At 42.4% G+C, this 19,899-nt stretch overlaps 1 protein-coding gene across 1 annotated transcript in view; it reads left to right on the plus strand.

The window, feature by feature from the left end:
- The first annotated feature begins 3,307 nt into the window (after nt 1-3,307).
- Nucleotides 3,308-19,899, plus strand: part of dmxl2 (Dmx-like 2) — a 38,197-nt gene continuing 21,605 nt past the window's right edge. Inside the window, 22 exon segments of the mRNA XM_029456235.1 lie at nt 3,308-3,657; nt 9,355-9,480; nt 9,754-9,825; nt 9,939-10,017; nt 10,199-10,343; nt 11,125-11,191; nt 11,280-11,452; nt 12,249-12,429; nt 12,543-12,723; nt 13,020-13,238; nt 13,332-13,603; nt 14,642-14,911; nt 15,107-15,333; nt 15,517-15,719; nt 16,232-16,353; nt 16,852-16,941; nt 17,074-17,182; nt 17,279-17,398; nt 17,555-17,782; nt 18,102-18,388; nt 18,977-19,149; nt 19,236-19,884. Coding sequence (XP_029312095.1) covers nt 3,571-3,657; nt 9,355-9,480; nt 9,754-9,825; nt 9,939-10,017; nt 10,199-10,343; nt 11,125-11,191; nt 11,280-11,452; nt 12,249-12,429; nt 12,543-12,723; nt 13,020-13,238; nt 13,332-13,603; nt 14,642-14,911; nt 15,107-15,333; nt 15,517-15,719; nt 16,232-16,353; nt 16,852-16,941; nt 17,074-17,182; nt 17,279-17,398; nt 17,555-17,782; nt 18,102-18,388; nt 18,977-19,149; nt 19,236-19,884 — 4,080 coding nt within the window. The 5' untranslated portion in view covers nt 3,308-3,570.

Here is a 19,899-nt window from a genome sequence, read left to right on the forward strand (position 1 = left end):
ATGAAAAGACACTTGAGTAATGTTTTGTTTATTTATTGTGTCTTTTTGTAAAGAGGCTAAGAGCCAATAGTGTAAATTAGTAGCAGCTCTGAAAGCTGTCTTGAATCTTCTCTTCCCCCATGCTCTCTCCATATTACTGTAACATTTCAAAGCAACAATCAACATAAAAGATTGCCTGTGTTGCTCTCCTGGGCCCCATTAGCATCTTATCATTTCTAACATAACAAAACTACCATATTTTCAGAGAACCGTGTGAATGTGAGCTCCCTGCTGACTATTTCCCATTTCTTTTGAAGCAGTGACAAGGTAAAATACACATACCAATAATCATCAATTTGCCAAAAAATACACAGAGCAGCATGAATGGTGTTTGTATTGCTCGTAAAATCCTCCTCAGAAATGTAAACGGATTATTTGGTTTTAATGTAACTGTGATTGAAATGTCAGATTCGCTTTTCCTCATTTACTGTGAAGACACACGCTGGCATTGTGTTGAAGCTGTTTATCTGCAGTATATGTGTGCTGCCTTGACAGCAAACTAAGACACTCACACTGTAAATATTCATACCTTTATGACAGTTACATTTAAACAATATGCACCGATTTAATCATTTAAGATTGTGAAGAAGCTCCATTACATTTTTGTCCTAAGGAGCAGAATATCTTGCACCTCAGGGCCAGACTGGAGCTCCCTCCAGCAAGCAGCCATCCCTGAAATGAGAAAATCTATAATGCATTTAATTCTGCTCTCAGCAGATCAAGGCTCTGTCCCCCAATGGCACCGCTACACTACAAACACTGCATCAACCTTCTTCCAACCCTGCTGCAATATCCAGACATACAGTAGCTGTCAGTGTCCACCATCTCTCTCTCTGTTGCGCACTCTTCCCCTAATGGGTTAGCTATAATGTAGCCAAAGAATACCCTTACATACTTCTAATTAGTTGCTCTGTTCTCTCTGATCACAGTATCTCTTGTACGTAATCTAAAGCAGATACCCTCCATCATCTCAAGAATAATCAAAGGCACACATAAATAAACTTGCTGGGAATCTGCATGACCCTATCTAACTATTTTTGTCCATGTTGATCAAAGAGGGGAGGAGTAGAAACTGCCTTCAAAAGATTTAAGATATATTTGCCAGGGAGAGAGCTGCTTTAAGGTAAAAACTTCAACTGGGAGAGATGCACAGAGTCTCAGTCACATGCCCTCACAGCAGTCTGGGGTTTAAAATTATTCAAAGCCAAATGAGCTGAAAGAGGTAGATTTCTAGCAAGATTTCACTGACTTTCAATTTACTGGATGGTTATCTGGGTTACGTGATGCTACATCTTTGGAGTTCACTGCTGATTTATAATGGCTTACAAAGAGCTGGTTGTACAGTTTAAACATTGTACTGGTCTTAAAGTTATCCTGCGATTGTAATTACTAAAATATTAGAAACATATCTTGAGCCTATCCATGTGTTCCCCTTTCATTCTGTCCTATGCTGGACATATACCTAAGCATCAGTCATTGTGCCCAGTCTTTGATTACAGAACAGCTGTAACAGTCTGACAGTTCAAATAATGGACACCAAATGTTAAATGGACAGACACATTATTACACATGCTACAGGATGAGTGTGCCCCACCATTGTTGTTGACACTCTTTATGTGTATGTGTCACAGCCTCTCTGGGCTACTGCCACACAATTGTATGTTATGTTGTCTTGTGTGTCATTGTGGCTGGCAGGCAGCCCCTGCCTGATTATGTCAGTGTGGCTTCAATAACTAGGTCAATCCCATGATAGTTGGTTGTGTATCACCACTATGCATCCCTGTCAGTCCTCTCATCAGAAACAATGAAGGAGGGACTGTCACAATGAATATGTAAGCGAGGGTACAAAGGGGAAAGGGGATAAACAGTATTATGATGATTTGTTCCATTAAATCTCATCAGTGAGATGAATGAGTGTAGATAAGGAGATGAGGCAGCTACACTGAACCTCAGCCAGGTTTAGCTCACTCATGCTCTGCTCTCTGTAAAACAGTTGTGGACATCATTGTCACAGCATGTCATATCTTATGTTGTAGTTGTGACAGCAGCTGTTTCCCTTGACATTAGAACAATTGTGATCATAATTTCCCAGATCCCATGGTGACTCCTTAAAATTGCAGTTTTACTTACCTTGCTACCCAAAGATAGGAGCTATTAAATGTTTAAATTAAGTAAATTAAATTTGGGACTATGTAAGTTGGAAGCATACATGGTTGTTGGTTATGCATCATAAAAACAACAATTTATATATGACCTTATTAAACTTGAATAGGAAAGCCACTACCAATCCCACATAAGAAAACTCTACAGCTACATAGGCCTATATTTTTTTTCTGTTAGAGTATGGTTGCTCTCTGCTGTATTTTAATGCTGTTTTATGTCTACAGTTTCCTCTCATTGGGTAACGTATTTTTGATCGCTGACACACGTACTACCCCACCAGTTTTGGTTTAAACCCTAGACCAAGGGTGTCAAACATGCGGCCCGGGGGCCAAAACAGGCTCGCCAGAGGTTCCAATCCGGCCCTCGGGATGACTTTGCAAAGTGTAAATATTAGTTGTTTTGATCATAAAGTAAAATACTGTTCCAGATACCTGTGACAAAATGTGTTGTGCCTTTGTAGATACACTGATCTGTAAGTTGTAATGCACATAATGATAAACTAATACTATTGTTGTTGTTAATCATTTTTTGTAAAAAGATAAACGTGTACTTGTACTTTTTTTGCACTAAAACAAAGGGAACAATTTGGAGTTGTCGTTATTTATATGTTATTATGCTGTGATGTTACTGGTCCGGCCCACTTGAGATCAAATTGTGCTGCATGTGGCCCCTGAACTAAAATGAGTTTGACACCCCTGCTCTAGACCCTAATTTTATGATCAATGAACTCAAATCACTGACAGAGAGGTGCTCTACAAACTGGCGCGTCATACACATAGACAATCACTACTAGATCAGCTGTACCGTTGTATTATTTATCGCTCCAAGACAGTTAACGCTAGTGCCCAAGAAATAAGCCGGGTTGGTCGTGATAAGACGTTTTATAGTCATTTCAAATAATAGATACGTCAACGTAATCATGTGTTCTTTTTTTAATACAAAAATAAGACCACTGAAGCACTAAGTAAAAATCCAGAGTTGATATTCCCAGTCTAGATTAAATATTTCTATGGCCATTCAGTCGTGCTTCGACAGTGTCGGGAACGCGCATGTCAGGTTCGCTGCAGAGATCCCACTGCTTCGGCTCTCACGATTAATCGTAGGGATGGTGTTGACAGTGAGAGGCGACGGGCGGCCAGTTTTACATGTTTGAATACATGACAGGACCAGGTGAAATTACATTTATACGCGCCGGACACAACAGTACTGCAACCACACTGTTTGTGGAGGAAGACGACGTCGCCAGGCCGAGGACAACATTAACGTTACTGATGGAATTCCCAGTCGTTGCTAGATGGAGAAACCGAAAGGGTGGACTCGTTATTAATAATTAAAAAACACCCTATCTGCTGCTAAACTATAAGGAAAATGCATCTGCATCAGGTGCTGACGGGAGCTGTAAACCCTGGAGATTGCTGCTATTCGGTGGGAAGCGTGAATGACATTCCTTTCACGGTGAGTTTTTATTTTGATATTATTTGCTCAAGATGACACCCATTGAAGCTAACGACTGACTAGCTAGCTAGATAGTTAGCTAGCTAGCTAGCTGTAAACGGGCTGGCTGGCGAGCTGGAGTACTGGCTAGTCGGGTAGTGGGTTAGAGACAAACTGCCGCACCGAGAGATTCACAAATAGTGAGTCGAGACTACTCGGGACATCCTTACGACAAGCCCCTCTTTCATTTACCTTGACACTCAGTTAGACATTGGCAAGCTAACACCCCCATGTAGATTCCCAACGGCAATGTCTGCGTCTATTCTTTCCAGGTAGCGTTGTATTATTTATCGCTCCAAGACAGTTAACGCTAGCCACTCAAATGACCTTTAGCTGCATCTCGTTACATTAGAATTACTGCAAGGGAATCCCTTTGCGCAGCCATAACATTATTGGCAATATTTCCAACGGGACACGCTCAGACTACATTTCGCAGTGCACTCTTCAGGTGATATGGCTTGGCAGAATTGCGCACCGCTACAGGATGAAACACTGTGTATTTTCTGGTTGCAGGAGTAGCTAAGCTTGCTACCATTTGGCGTTAAATCCTCCTCACGGATCATTAGCTCGCTGTCATCCTAGCATCAGCTGCGCCAGCCATGACGTATAGAGCCATATATGGACACATGAGCTAGAGGGCTGAATGTTTTGTGGTTGAAAATAACATATTCAAAAACGTGGTGGCATCCGTCATCATTTTTGACTTTAGTGAATGAAAATACACTTACATTCACTTACATGTAGGCTATTACTGATGTGTATTTCGTCCTTTATCAGCTCATATCATCATCAAGTCATTTGACTATTATGTATGTATGCTGATCAAAATCCATACCTTGGACCAAATCCGGTGTCTGTTTATTATTGAGTTATTTGAGTTATACTGTATATTCTTTGTCTGTCTGAGGTCTGGCAACTTTCCAACATTAGTCTTTGTGCCTCAAGTTGACAGGACCGAGAAGCACAGTCAATACTCAATTTATTGCAGCGAGACCTAATAATGTTATTGCCTTTTTTGAGATGGCAAATAGGTCAAAGTGCACAGTAGTTCACAACCCCAACAATTGTTGTTGCTCTTTTTTCTCAAAATAGATTGGTTGAAGTCAAAGCCAGTGACATAATGTAGCTTCCTGAGTCTCTTGTTTTGAGAGCAGAAGCTGAATGATGATGACTTTCTGACTTGATGATCTTCCATAACATCAATTGGGCAAACTCCTCAAAACCCATAAATATGTACATAGTATAGTATAGTATAGAATAGCATTTACCTGAAGCTTACGGGTTTGTTGTCAACACGCCACCATTCCCTCATGCTGAGATCAGTGTGAGCCTGTCTAATGGCTGTCAAATCTGGGCTTGGTCTGTTTCTGCTGCCTATTAGTAAATTAGGTTGTTTTTATTTTATTTTCATACATTTTTGTTCTTCTTCTGAAATACAGACAGCCTCTTCACATTCTTTTCTGATCCCCTCAGTTTCCTTAGAGTGTAGTGCATTGTCCTGTCCCTTTCTGGTAAAATATAGAGAGTAGTTGTCCCCCTCTCTCTTTACACTGACCCCTGATCAAGGCTGTTTGAATGTAAACAGGCTGGCTTTTTACCTAGGGTCATATCTGCACTACAACATAGGACAGAGATGGTTGTGAAGCTAAAGCCTTGCACATTGCCACAGGGCCTCAGTTTCTATGCCTCGTGTTTTCTTTCTGTTTCCGAGAGGGTATCTGAAGAACACTAGACATCGTGTCCAATACAGTTACATTCACACCGACCCCTTGGGCTCATATGCCAGATTTTGACACACACACACACACACACATATGTACTGGCACGCTCCTGACCCACAGCAGCCATGAATGCAGTGCACCAGTTCAAGAGCTTCATTGGATGGGGAATCATTCCGTCTCCATGCTATTTGTTTCTGTGCTCCAGCATGGCCTCTATAGTGTTGCATGCTCAATTTTGTGTGTAGATATTGACAGAAATTGAAAGACATTTATTTATATAGAGTTTGAATAAAGGACAGTAAAACAAAGTTCCCTGTCTTTGCCAGTCGAGTGGGCGAATGAATGGTGGATTTAGATTTGTGTTGAGAACCCACTGTCAGAATAGTTAAAACAATGCGTAGGAATATGAAGGAACAAGATTATTTTTGTATTGTTGGTTGATTTTTGAGTGATAACAGTAATTGTCATTACATACATTTCTATTTCAATGTATGTATTTATTTTCTTTAGATAAAGGGGGACAAAGAGGGGACAACAAGCAGCAAAGGGCCGCGGCTCGAATTTAAACTCGAGGTGTCTCTCTACCAAATGAGCCACCTGGCCCCTACTATTTCAAATGTTTGATTGTCTGTTCTTTTGAATGTCAAATATGACATAACAAATATTTATCTTTTTTTTGTACTTGATTTTTTGTAGTGTGATTTGTCTAACTTTCTCTTGAGAGGTTGTGAGATCATGGTTAGAAAGCCTATTTTTGTGTTTATTATAGTTCTTTTTGACCTAGGGTTTATGCTGTAAATTTACAGATAGCCTAGTCAGTTTCATATGCAGAGCTGCAGATGTGATCCACTAAAAATAGAATCCACGTGTAAACTACAGAGAGAGAGAGAGAGAGAGAGAGAGAGAGAGAGAGAGAGAGAGAAGAGAGAGAGAGAGAGAGAGAGAGAGAGAGAGAGAGAGAGAGAGAGAGAGAGAGAGAGAGAGAGAGAGAGAGAGAGAGAGAGAGAGAGAGAGAGAGAGAGAGAGAGAGAGAGAATACCACATACCTCTAACGAGGCTCCACACCCTTTAAATCTTGATATTTTACAAATAGAATTTGTTTAATTCTGCATCTTGATCTACATCAGAATACAGATACCGACATGTAATGTAAGACAGTGAAGCCGACTGGCATCACTGTCCAGGCTGTCTTCTGTGTTGTGCAAGTATGAATTCTGCAAAGTGTCCAGTGTTTCAGACTCATGACCTATGCTCCTTTTTAAATCTAACATGTTACTGTAATGACACAACATTTTGTTGGATTTATACGGGTGATGCGTGTGTTATATCAAAGCAGGAATGACTAACCCTTTCCAAGTTAATTAATTATTGAACAAAATTCAGAAAACAGAGAATCTGGCACAAATAGGAGCGGCCGACACCAAACCAAAAGCAGAGTTGTTAGCTCTAGATCCAAGCCAAGAACTCTTCCTTAGCCCAATGGCGAAATTGTCCACTTAATTTCATAGAAATGCTGTAGATTCTTTCATATTCTGATGACCATAGATGGACAAAGAAACCAAACACCATCACCCTTGCCTGCGTTTTGAGATCCTTTTAAGTTACTGCAATTGTCTGGAGGGATACATTAATGTAATTAGATATGTTTTGACTAACTAGCAGAATGGAGATGGATCGATGCCAAACTTGGTGTAGTTTGTCTTTTAATACCTACTGCTTCACTACAGTCATGCTGCAGAGAATAACAAGACTGATAACTATAACTAGAGACAGTGGGATCAAAGTACAGGTCTCTGCAATGGGCTTTTCTTGGGATAATGGCACAATACAAATTGACAAAAAGACCAGGTTACTACAGGCCAGAATTGATCAATTCATGTTTGTAAATATTTGTGGCTCAGGCTTTTGACTATAGCTAGCACAAACATGGAAATGGTACACGTAGTAGCAGCTGTGCTGGCACATGCTCACATGATTGTGTAAGCGGCATGTGAAATGAGTGGAAAGACAGAAGTGATCTCTCACTCTCTTCCTCTTATCTACTTTCATTATCACAGCACATTCTTGCATTCACTCTTCTCTTTTAAAATACATTTACCCTGAAAAGCAGGTAAATCCCCACCTCCTTTTGCTCACATACTGTATCTCTAGATAACACCCCCCCCCCCCCCCCCCCCCCCCCCCCCCCCCGCTGTATTGAGACATCAGTAAACACTAAAAGAGCTTTATGTTAATAGCATGCTCCCAATGAAACTGCTAGGTAAAAAGTGTTTCAAACAAAAGATCACTTGGCTCCTCTAGACATTTGTTAAATACGTGTTCTTCATCTTCGACAAAACAATACAATACCATTGCAGTTGTTTCCAGATTTGTCCATTTGAATGTGTTACAGAGTGGTAATATGTATCCAAAGGCAGCCACATTCTTGATGTAAGCCGCTTCCATGACATGACTGACAGAAGGAAGCTTTGCTGCTTCGGAGTTGTACTCATCAAGTCAGCAGATTTATGAGCGACAGATTTGTGGGTGTAGATCCAAGTACATCATAGACAAAATCAGTGGCCTCCTCATGAGCCAAATGCATACCATGGCAGATAGCTAAACATTAAATGGATTTGAATGGGCATCAGGCTTTCATGTCTTCATTTAAGGTGTTTCAAGGCCTGCCTTTGATTGAAATGAATTCTTCATTGTCTAACAGTCATGCAGTCGTGCAACATGCCATGCTATGATGCCATGATCCTGTATTGTGCTGCTACCACTAATGACTCATCCGAGTTTGAATTGCTGTCCCTGAGTACCTTGTTGTTCTGTGTGTGTGTGTGTGTGTGTGTGTGTGTGTGTGTTAGTGTGTGCCTATGGATTTGTAGATGTTGAAAGAAGTACAGTACACACATAAGCCCAAACCAAAAGACAAAGCAGTGATGATAGATCATCCTGTTTAAGGCAGATACACTCATGCTTACAGTGCCAGCATGACTCAAGGTCCTACCAGGTCCAAATTACCTTGCTGACAAAGAGAGTAGAATGGACTCACACTTTGTCTTACGTGTGTGCGTGCGTGTGTGTGTGTGTGACTGAGGTATAGAGCAGTCCTAGACAGTGCGTGACGGTGACCGCTTTTAATTCCAGCTGTAATGTGCAGGAGCAAATGCCGCAGTAATAGTAAAGCGCAGAACGAGCCTCCCTTACTTCTCTTTCTACCTGTTTCTACATATGATGTTATAGTAGGTAAAGTATAATCCTATCTGACAATCTTCACTATAACTTCATCCTGTCACTTTGTTATACAACTGGCTGTAATGCTGTCCCGCTGTGTGACCCAGTGGTTCCCAGCCTCTCCTCCTGTTCTCCTGAATAATGAAAGACGTAAGCCGTCACCCTGACTGTCCTGTTGCTTGGAGGCCAGCTTGCCTTTCGCCCAGGTGCTGCTGCCATTGCTGCCATTCTACACATGGTTGCCAATTGCCAGCAAACACTGTTGTATCAGTTGTACCTTGTTTTACCAGCTGTTATTTTGTTCATGCAGCAGATCTGTAAAGCAGCATTTTGTTTTAGTTTTACATGTGGTTTCTGTGCTAATTTTACCACCACAACCGCCAATGTTGGTTGTGGTTTGAGGTAACTGCCATGCTGTACTAATCCTGTTGTAATATTTCCCTGCTAAGCAATATTCATATTCGTGCAGTTTAGTGCAATGATGTTTTGCTTTATTATATTGTATATTCAAATGTATTCATGGACATTCATCGCAATACGAAACCTACTGAATGGAGCTGTGAAACAGTAAACTACATGAAATATTGAGTTTATTAATACGTGCGACTCAATGTTTTCCAGACATATTATTTAAAGCATTAATGCATTTTGCAGTGTTATTTGTTTATTATGGCGAGATCTGATTTGGTTCCTCTTCCTGTGCCCATTTCTTTTTCAGGCCTATGGATCAGGTTGTGATGTAGTGATTCTGGCCAGTGACTTTGAGTGCGTGCAGATTATCCCGGGAGCTCAGAATGGAAACATACAGGTGGGCTGTGTGGAGTGCTCCCACCAGCTTGGCAGGGTAAGTGTTGACTGCACACTCAGACACACTCCCACACGTAGTTCGCATTTTTTCCGTGTAGCAAGAAGACATTATCAATTGTGCTGAGCAAAAAGAAGTAGATTTAGCCCTGCGTTTGATCCTGTCTTGTACTGCCCAAGCTCTCCTCTCCTTGCTATCCTGCTCTCTTGCACCACTCCCCCCCATCTACCCCCCCTCCTGTGGGAATGGCTGTGCAGAAGCACTGATGGAGTGAGTAACGTTGTGATGATGAACACAGCTCTTTATTTTTAGATTGCTGCGTCCTACGGAAACACAGTCTGCATCTTTGAGCCTCTTTCTACCAACCCAAACAAACGCCACAAGGTGAGCATGCATGTCTGTATTTTAGTTATGCATATTATATACATAGTGGTTTACATCAATATCTAGTGAGCTTAATCACACGCTCTCCTGTGTCGCTCTCCTATCACTAACAGCAGCTTAACTATCAGTGGCAAAAGACGGGACAGTTCTTCCTCGATGCCATCACCTACAACCTGGCCTGGGACCCACAAGGTACGCCGATGCTTTCTGTGTTTAACTGAATCACAGACGGTCTGACACGGTCTGTGTTCACACTATACACAGATCCTATCACAGCCCCCTGTGGTTATGTAAGAGTGACAGTGTGCATGTGGCTCTGTGTACTGTAGTAGTCAACGTGGGATGAGAGGTGTGTAACATTTTGTGTCCACAGGGGACCGTATCCTAGCAGCAACTGAGCAGCTCCAGCTGTGGGCTCCTCCACTAAAAGATGCACTGATAGAGGAGGAGGATGGACAGTTGACTGAAGACAAGCCCCACCCTGTCCTCAATGACTGGAACTGTGTCTGGCAGTGCAAGTACGTTTTGTTGCTTTTGCACATACTGTAAAAGTATCCGACCTGACATTGAAAAAAATCTGTCTGATTACTTAATGTGTGCATATCCTGATGGCTAGCTAACCACTCATTTGATTAGTCTGAGTGTCAAGCAGACCTGTGTGTTTCTTCATGCTCTCCTCTCTCGATTCTTGTTCTCTTGTCTTGTAAATAAACACTTTCTTAAGCCAAATTTGTCACAGGCAATGGGAAGTGAAAAAATACATTACTCACATTGGAGCATTGAGGGAACAGTCAAATATTACATGTGTGCGCTGTTTCACTTTTGTTAGTTGAAAGCAAAACGGGAGCAATGTGTCTTTTTTAAGTCAGCTGATGTTTTTAGTTTTCTTTCTGCCATGCAGTTAAGAGTGGGTCTATGTCCTTGTGCATACAAAACAATACCTTTTTAATTGTTCCTCTTTACGGTTGTGGAACAACATATTATTTTACTAATAAAATGATATATGCGGTGACCAAACGTATCTGTACGCAGCCTTCTTGTGCCTACACACAATACGTGTTTGTAGGCACTGTTCTAAGCCACTCTTTGCAGTCTGTGGCCTGTGCTTTAAGCTGTGTAAACAGACAGAAACATATAATTGTGTGTTAGTAATTGTGTGCAAGCCCATGAAAGCCATTAAAACAGGGAAGTGCACGCTCTGAAATGACTAACAGCAGCTCATGCACACAGCCACATGAGCGTTTTCCTTGGAGAAGTGAATATAGCTGATACCATTGTTTATGTTTGTGTTTACCTCAGGACTGCTGCATCTGTTCACATTGCCAAGTGGTCTCCTGATGGGGAGTACTTTGCAACAGTTGGAAAGGTATATGATTGATGTAGTTTTTGTAATTATATGGTCCGTGGCAATGTTTTTGTACAATGTATGTTAACACATGTGTTTGTATTCGCAGAATGACTGTTTACTTAAGGTGTGGTATCCCACCACGGGCTGGCGTTCTGCAGTGGTGGCCCACGACCACTCCGATAAAAAGCCACTTCCTGTGCACTTCTCCTTTGTTTACCTGGCACATCCTCGCATGGTCACCGGTATGTCCTGGAGGAAGACCAGCAAGTACATGCCCAAGTAAGAACAAAAACGCACACAATCACATGGTCAGTTGTTTGTACATGCTTGTTGTCTTCTAAAGCATGACATCATTTCTTGGCACAAAAAAAGAGATTTGACCTCTTGCATTACCTCCAATGAACAGTGTTGTAACATTCTGTACTGTGTGCAATGCTAATATTGACTACATTACATTGTCTGTTATCCATTTCTATAATTGTTCGGTAAATTTAAAGGGCTCAAAGTTGCAACATGGATAATATATATATATTTTTTTAAATAAACTTTTCCTATTGTTGGAATACCTACATTAAAAAAGCTGTATTTACGCAAAGTCTGAATAATGCAGGATTGCACATTTCTGTCATTCACCATGGTTCCCTCTCTCAGTAAGCAGTCAGTCTTCTGTACTCTAGAACGGGACATTAAGTACACATGTTTTGTGTATTAGGCTTGTCACTTTAAAAACATTTTCACACCAGCATGATTTTTTCCAGAGCACCAGCCAATACTGGTTTTAGTGACTTTTGAATAGCTTCCCTTAGAAACCTGTCGCACAGAGCGGAAAGTCTGCCAGGTGTGAGGCCGTCATTGAGTCCCTGTAGCTGACCACAACACACACAGCAACCACAAGTTGCTGTGTGTGCTAATTAAGATCGTTGAATCAGTGGTGGAAGCAGTCAGAGGGAGTCTCTGTTTGGCTCTTCCACTGAGTGAATCATTGATTTCATCAAATGAATGCGGTCTCTCCTTACATTTCACTTTCACCTCTCCTTCAAAATAGTAATTACTAATTCTCCTGATGTTTTTCTAGGTGTTCGGTATGCAATGTGTTGCTGACATCCTGCGAGGATGGCGTGTGTAGGTTGTGGTCCGAGACCCTGCTACCGGAAGACAACCTGCTTGGAGGACAGATCTCTGAGAACACACACTCCTTCAGCTCTAGTCTGCCAGGCCTGGCAGGCAATAAGGACAAAATCCAGCATGCTTTAGAAGTACGTCTACTTCTGACCAGAAATAATTCAATAAAGAAAATCTAAAATATGTACTATTTCTGATTAACATACACTTGTTCTCTGTGTTTTATTCCTGTGTTTTGCTTGATTAGTCAATCCACCACCTGAAGCATCTGCGCCGGGGCCGGCGACGGTCCTCTGCTCTGGTGGCACACAGTGAGCTGCTGCCCTCTCAGCTTGGCACGCAGGACACACACACTCACCGCCACATCGCTCATCATGCCAATGCCCTGTGTCACTTCCATATCTCAGCCAGTATTAACCCCAATACAGGTGGGTGAATTTGTTGGAACTGGTTCAATAGCATTTCTATTTTTCTCCAACCTAGATCCATACAGTACATGTTCTGCTTTTTTAATGACTTCCTCTGTAATAGCAACATCCTCCAAAAAGATTGGATTTTAGATTAATTTGATTCCAGCTTATCATCTTACAGCATGTGTTTATAAAAAAAACGTTATTAAAGAAACATTATATAATAGCTATCCAAAACAGAATGTGTTAAGCCTTTACCCTTTTACTGCTTTCATCCATCTCTTCCTCCTCCAACCTTCCTCTTCCTCCGTCAGATATCCCAGCAGTGCTGGCTGAATCTGCAGTGTTCAACCCAGACGATGGCAGTGGTGGTGGTGGCTTCGTCGTTCACTGGCTCAACAATAAAGACCTAAGCTTCACTTCCTCAATGGACCTCTTTATGCTGCAGCTCCGTAAGTTATCTGAACAGCAGATGGACCACACTACTGAGGACCCCCTGGACCCCGAAGGATCCCCTATGAAGTTTGACTTTGGTATAACCCTTAACCAGACTAACACATTATTCATAACACGTTAGCTTCAGGCAACATCATGTTGTAAAAGCATATTGTTTTCTGGCTTTCTAGACCTGGATGACATGTCTGACAAAGCGTCCTCAGAGCAGGGCGAAGAGGGTGAGACAGGGGAGCAGGGAAGCACCAAAGCGTCCTCCCCGGGATCCAGCTCCAGCATGCCTTTGCCCTCCATGCTGCTGGAGAGGAAGATGGAGACTCTGATCACAGAGTGGAACAAGAGCCCAGACATGTTGTTCACCATCCACCCTGCCGACGGATCTTTCCTGGTTTGGCATGTGAAGTACTTGGACGAATTCAACCAGGGCATCTTCAGACAGGTTCAGGTTAGCAGAAAACCACAAAGTGATACAAGCAGGATGCGATACAAACACACAATCCTGCTTGTAATTTCCAGGTGCAAGCGAGAATCTTTTTTCCAAATTAGTAACTTTTCTGCTTTAAATTCAATCATGAATCGCTTTCTCATTCACTCACTAATACAGACATAGTGGCAGCAGTGTAGCTGTTGTTAAACTTTGTCTCAAATGTAAGATGACTCAGTACTCCCCCAGCCTTATGTAAGACTTTTATTTCCTCCAGAGGAAAGACTCTGCGCGCCTCTGTGCATGTGGGCTATTCAATTTGTCATGATTCATAAAACTATTTTCTACAAATGTTGTAATATGTAATATATATTTTATATTTGGAAATATTATGTGCATAACATTTAACTTAATGAGTCCACTAGCTGAATGCTGTGTATATGTTGTGCTCTTTGGTTAAGAGAAAGAAGGAGAGATAACAGACTTTGCCAATCTCAGTGTTTGAACTCAGATGTGCGCTAAAATCATTTTTTACACTCACACTCACACACTCCAATTTTCACTTGGATATGCAGCGAGATGCTCACACTGTAGAGCCTGGCTGTCCTAAAAGAGAGCGATGCTGCAACATAAGCAGGCTGAGGAGGACAAAACATAGTAGAGAACAGTAAAGTAAGGATTGGAATTTAATCAGCTTTATTATAGCTACTACAAATAAGTTCACATGTCATTTCACAGACCCTTACTTATTGTGATTACTTTGCATAGGCTCCTCATCACACAGCTATCTGGCTTTGTACACATATGAAGTCCATATATACTGTAGAAAGTGGTAGTGTATGTATGTAATATGCAATAAGCATTATACGTTTATGGTTTATTTGTGAGCATAAAACTAGCAAGCCAAATATCATCTTGTTAATGTTGCTACTGATAAACTAGAGAGCTGACTTCACAGTGGTATGAATTGCTATCGGGCTGAAGGACTGTAGAGAATATGTATGTATGATTTGCCTGTGGTCCTAATGGTTTCTTATTTCCCTCCAACTCTCCCATTAGGTGTCCTTCTCCTCCCGTATTCCAGTGGCATTTCCTACAGGTGATGCCAACTCACTAAGTAAAAACATCCTGATGTACGCCTGCACTTTGAATCAGGGTGAGAGTGCAAGTGCAGGGGAGCCGGGGAGGATGGTCCAACGTGTGTCCCACTCTGCTTCAGCGTCGACCGGCCTGGGTTCATCCGCACTGGTCCCCTCTCCCAACCCTGGCCTTGGCATCAGTCCTGCTGTCATGATGGTCTCAAAGCATGTCGATGGATCTCTCAATCAGGTAAAAGATTGTTTACACAATTCAACACAATTCCGAGATTGTATGCACCACTTTTTTCATCCTTGCCATCCTGCAGGGTTTATGCATGCATATTTTTCTAAATAAAAGGTGTTCCCAAAAACGTCATGCACTTATGTTTGTGTGTATTCTGCCTTCCCAGCCCTTTCTAATCTTTCTGGTTCCCTCTGTCTGCAGTGGGCAGTGATATTTGCTGAGCGCTCTGCCTTCTCCAACCTACTGACTGTATCTCACAAGTTCCGGTACTGCGGCCACCGCTTCCATCTGAACGACCAAGCCTGCCACACAGTGCTGCCACTGCTGCTGACCTCCTCTCACCATAATGCTCTGCTCACCCCTCCCTCAGCCCCTGGCAGCCTGGAAGAAGAGCTACCTACCTTTTCAATACCAAAGGGATTTCCCAGGTATAGCACAATAGGGCAGGCAGCGAAAGAGAAGGTTTGAAGTCAATAAGAAAGAGATGAGGAGAATAAATAATATGCAACGAGCACATGGTTTAAATGCCATACATGCTACTTATTGCAACACGCGATGACACACTTTTATAAGTAATGAGTTCTAACGCTGCATTACTTTTACATTAGCAGGAAGCAGCTTCGTAATGCAGCTACAAGGACCTTCCATGACCCCAATGCCATCTACAGTGAGCTGATCTTGTGGAGGGTGGACCACATTGGACCCCTGTCCTGCACTGGAGGGGTCTCTGAACTGGCCCGTATCAACTCTCTGCACACCTCTGCGTTCAGCAATGTTGCTTGGCTACCTACACTAGTACCCAGCTCTGTACTTGGTAAACACACCATGCTTTTATAATATGGATGTACATTTTAACCCCAGGGATTCTTGATGAGTAATAATGTAAAAAAGGAAGTTTCACAATTGCTGAATCATCTAAGCTTCTGCTGTTTGTAAAATATATGCACAATATATAATGGCATCAAGGCCACTAAAGTGCATACCTCCAATGCTATGCAGTAGTCGAGCTGTGCCAGCTTTGCATGTCAGATTTGTACTAAAAATTATCATGACTTTGCCTTAAAAGCAACATTATACCTTTTTCTAACTAAGATCCAACCTGGATCTAGTTTCTCTTGATCATCCTGGCTCTCTGCTGCCTCAGGAAGGAACTTAATCTTTTAAGTAATTATTTTTAAGTTAGGAGATGTCTTTATTGATGTATTGAACTTTCAGTTACCAAGTATCACACGTTTCTTTTTTTCTTCTAAATTGTTCACCACATAGTAGATAATACATTATTTGGCACTGCAGGACTTTCAACTAACTTTGTGTTGTGTCCCTCAGGAACTTACTGTAACAGTGCCAGCGCCTGCTTCGTGGCATCAGATGGTAAAAACCTGCGTCTCTATCAAGCTGTGGTGGATGCCAGAAAACTTCTGGATGAGCTGTCAGACCCTGAAACGTCTGTGAGTGGACACACACGCTCATCACTGCACACAAAAAACAAAAATGTTATTGCTCATTGGGAAGTGATCCTCTCTGTTCAGTGAATTTTATTTATCTGGGTCTTCGTCACAAAGCACAAGAACCAAGTCCAAAGCAAGCATGTGGGGCGCTTTGGGTGTTCATCAACCATAAAACATCATAAATCTGATACAACCACATCAATCACAGATATGAAGTTACAGTTATAGGCTAGCTTTTCAACAAACGTGAGATTTTCATTTCCTTTTGATGCTCCCTTTATTTCTAAATGTTACCAAAAACACAAGCAAAACAACAATACTTTATCTACATGAGGCACACAGATGGATGTTCTTCATAAAACTGATTGTTCTATGTCTTTCTAGTCTACATTACCCTTTACTTCAAATTCTAATGTGCAACATTTTTTACCACATTAGTGGATTCAAATGCAGTACACTGAATGGATAGTTTACCATTTTCCATGTTTGTCTGTTTAGAAACTGGTGGGCGAAGTGTTCAACATCGTCAGCCAGCAGTCCACTGCCAGACCTGGATGTATCATAGAGTTGGACGCCATTACTAACCAGGTTAGCAGCTGCTCTGTGTTTTTCCCATCGGCCTCAGTTCAATGATGTACAGAAATTCAAGGACTTAAATATTGAAACCTTCTGATTAATAGAAATAGTAACCTGTTTGATGCCTTTTTCATGGGCATCCAGTGTGGCTCCAACACCCAGCTGCTGCATGTCTTCCAAGAGGACTTCATTCTAGGTTACAAGCCTCAGAAAGAACCAGAAGCATACGCACCGGCCTTTCCATCTGGTGAAGGTATAGCACACTGTCAATTTAAAACTTTGTGTAGATCTGTTTCCTTCTAACTTTATTGTCATTGAACGAAGATCATGCCATTTTTACTATATCCAGATTACCAACCTGCCCCATTCTCTGAGAAGTTCTTCCTGGTGGTGATAGAAAAGGATCTCAACAGGAACTCTGTCCTGCAGATGTGGCACCTGCACCTCAAGTCTGTGCAGGCCTGTGTTGGTAAGTGTAGTAACAGCAGTTACTGGCATACATTAGAAGTTTTCTGGATATTTTTAGGCATGCATTTTAATTGTGAAGCCTGCCTTTTTTATGTACACCAAACCTAATATACTAATGAGTAGGCCAGCTATAATATTCCTGCGTCTCTGTCTCCAGATGAGCCGGGCCCAGATTTTAGCTTCCAGACCCAGCTTATGGTTCCCAATCAAGTTGCGAATGCTGATTCATCTCCGGAGACCTCACCTATCAGACCCCTGCCTCGGTCATCCTCGACAGCCAACTTGCAATCAGCCAGCAAACTCATCCTCAGCTCTAAGCTGGTGTACAGCAAGCGGCTCAACCTGCCCCACGGGGTGGAGGTTACCAGGGCAACCCCCTCTGCAGGTTAGGATGTGCACACAGTTGTCACACATATGACTGTATCAATGATGTATCACCATGTTGTTGTTGCCAAATTAAAAGGAAGATTTAAAACACGTTTTTCTTTGTTCCAATGTTGACCTGGTGACATAGTCCCATGGTCTAAATTGATTTTGTTGACAATTGGTTTAGAAAAAAACAAAAACATCTTTGTTTTCCATATTTAAGTCAGGTCAGGCAGATTCCAAGAAGAACCTTGTAAATTCTATTTGCCATATTTTATGTAGAAACCAAGAAAACACAGAACATGCTTGACATTTTCTCCGCCTCCTCTTTCTGCTAGGTCATTTGAGTTCCTCTTCCATCTACCCTGTGTGCCTGGCTCCGTACCTGATTGTCACTACCTGCTCTGACTCTCGCGTGCGCTTCTGGCGCTGTGCTGTAGAGGGTGATGACGGGTACAGTGAGGATGACCGGGACAACCACGCTTACCGCTGGGAGCCCTGGGCTCTGATGAATGAGGAGGAGGACAACAACAGTGCTGTGTGTGTGTCTGGACGGCCCGTTGCTGTGTCCTGCTCTTACATCGGCAGGCTGGCCATTGCCTTTAAAAAGCCACGACTAGGACAGGTAGGAAATTAGAATTTGGCTTTGTAATGGTGTTTACGGTGCATTGTATCAAAAACCTATAGACATGTGGGAATTAATTTAACTGAGGCGATCACCTTGAGGTTGAAAATTGCAATAAAAATGTAAATGCAACACAATTTGGAGGTATAGTCTGGATCCTCCCAAAATAGATAACAATTCCATATATTAGCATATAAATTCATAGTGAATAAAAAATATTATGCACATTATACACTGCAGTGAGTTTACAATTTGTGCTAACCGTCATTAGTTATTAGTGAAAAGTAAGTGATACAACCTGAGTATCTGAGGATCTAATCCCATATCCTCCCACTGCTCTTTATTTGAAGTATGTGCATGTTATTGAACTGAAACTGAGGTCTGTACAGTTTTATGAGTTTGGTTTTCAGTGTGCTTCAGGATGTGATACAGGGTAGAGATCTTTGTGGGCACCGATGAGGTATTTTTATGAGCACATTGTATTGTATTTACAGTTTGCCTGGTTGACTGGTTGTCCTCAGTGTCTTCATATATATGACATATTCCTAGAAATCAGACATTTAAAAAAAGCTCTCCTCTTGTCCTCAGCTGCAGGGTTCTGGAGAGGACTTCTCCATGCATGTGTCCATCTATGAGTGTGAATCTACTGGTGGCTCAGAGTGGGTTTTAGAGCAAACTCTTCACCTGGACGACTTCACCAGACCCTCGTCAACCCTGGATCCAAGAGTCAGTGTGGACTCCAACCTCTTTGTCTACAGCAGGTCAGGAGGGCACTGCTTGTTTGTGTCATAGTCAGCCGCTGTATGTTTACCAACATCTCATAAGTTAATACTTTTCTCCATACCAGGTCTGACCTGTACATGAGCAGAGACCATAGCTCCCCCAACATCAAGCACTACGTTCACTTGGACTGGCTGTCAAAGGAGGATGGATCTCACATCCTCACTGTGGGCGTTGGATCCAACATTCTTATGTACGGCCGTATCTCTGGCGTCGTCAATGAGCCGACTAGCAGCAAGGAGGGGGTGGCTGTCATCACCCTTCCTCTAGGGGGCAGTATCAAACAGGGCATCCGCTCACGCTGGATCCTTCTTCGGTCCGTGGACCTCCTGTCCTCCGTTGACGGCACGCCGTCTCTGCCAGTCTCCCTGTCCTGGGTGAGGGATGGCATCCTGGTGGTGGGCATGGACTGTGAAATGCATGTGTATGCTCAGTGGCATCAGGACAAGAAGCCCGGGGAGGGAGAGGAAGGAAACCTATCATCCGCAGACATTGCTGGAGGTCAAACCACGACCTCCTCGGCCTTTGAAGGCAGAGCCAGGTCTAAGAGTGTGTTTGAAGGGAGTGTCGCAGTGGATGAGGCCCTTCGTGCCCCAGCAGGTCTTCAGGAAGGGGGACTGTTTGAAGCAGCTCACTCCCTGTCTCCAACTCTACCCCAATACCATCCCACCCAGCTGCTGGAACTCATGGACCTGGGCAAGGTTCGCCGTGCCAAGGTGAGTCTGTGTCCG

The sequence above is a fragment of the Cottoperca gobio genome, chromosome 3 (genome assembly GCF_900634415.1).
Source record: "Cottoperca gobio chromosome 3, fCotGob3.1, whole genome shotgun sequence".
NCBI classification, from domain to species: Eukaryota; Metazoa; Chordata; class Actinopteri; order Perciformes; family Bovichtidae; genus Cottoperca; species Cottoperca gobio.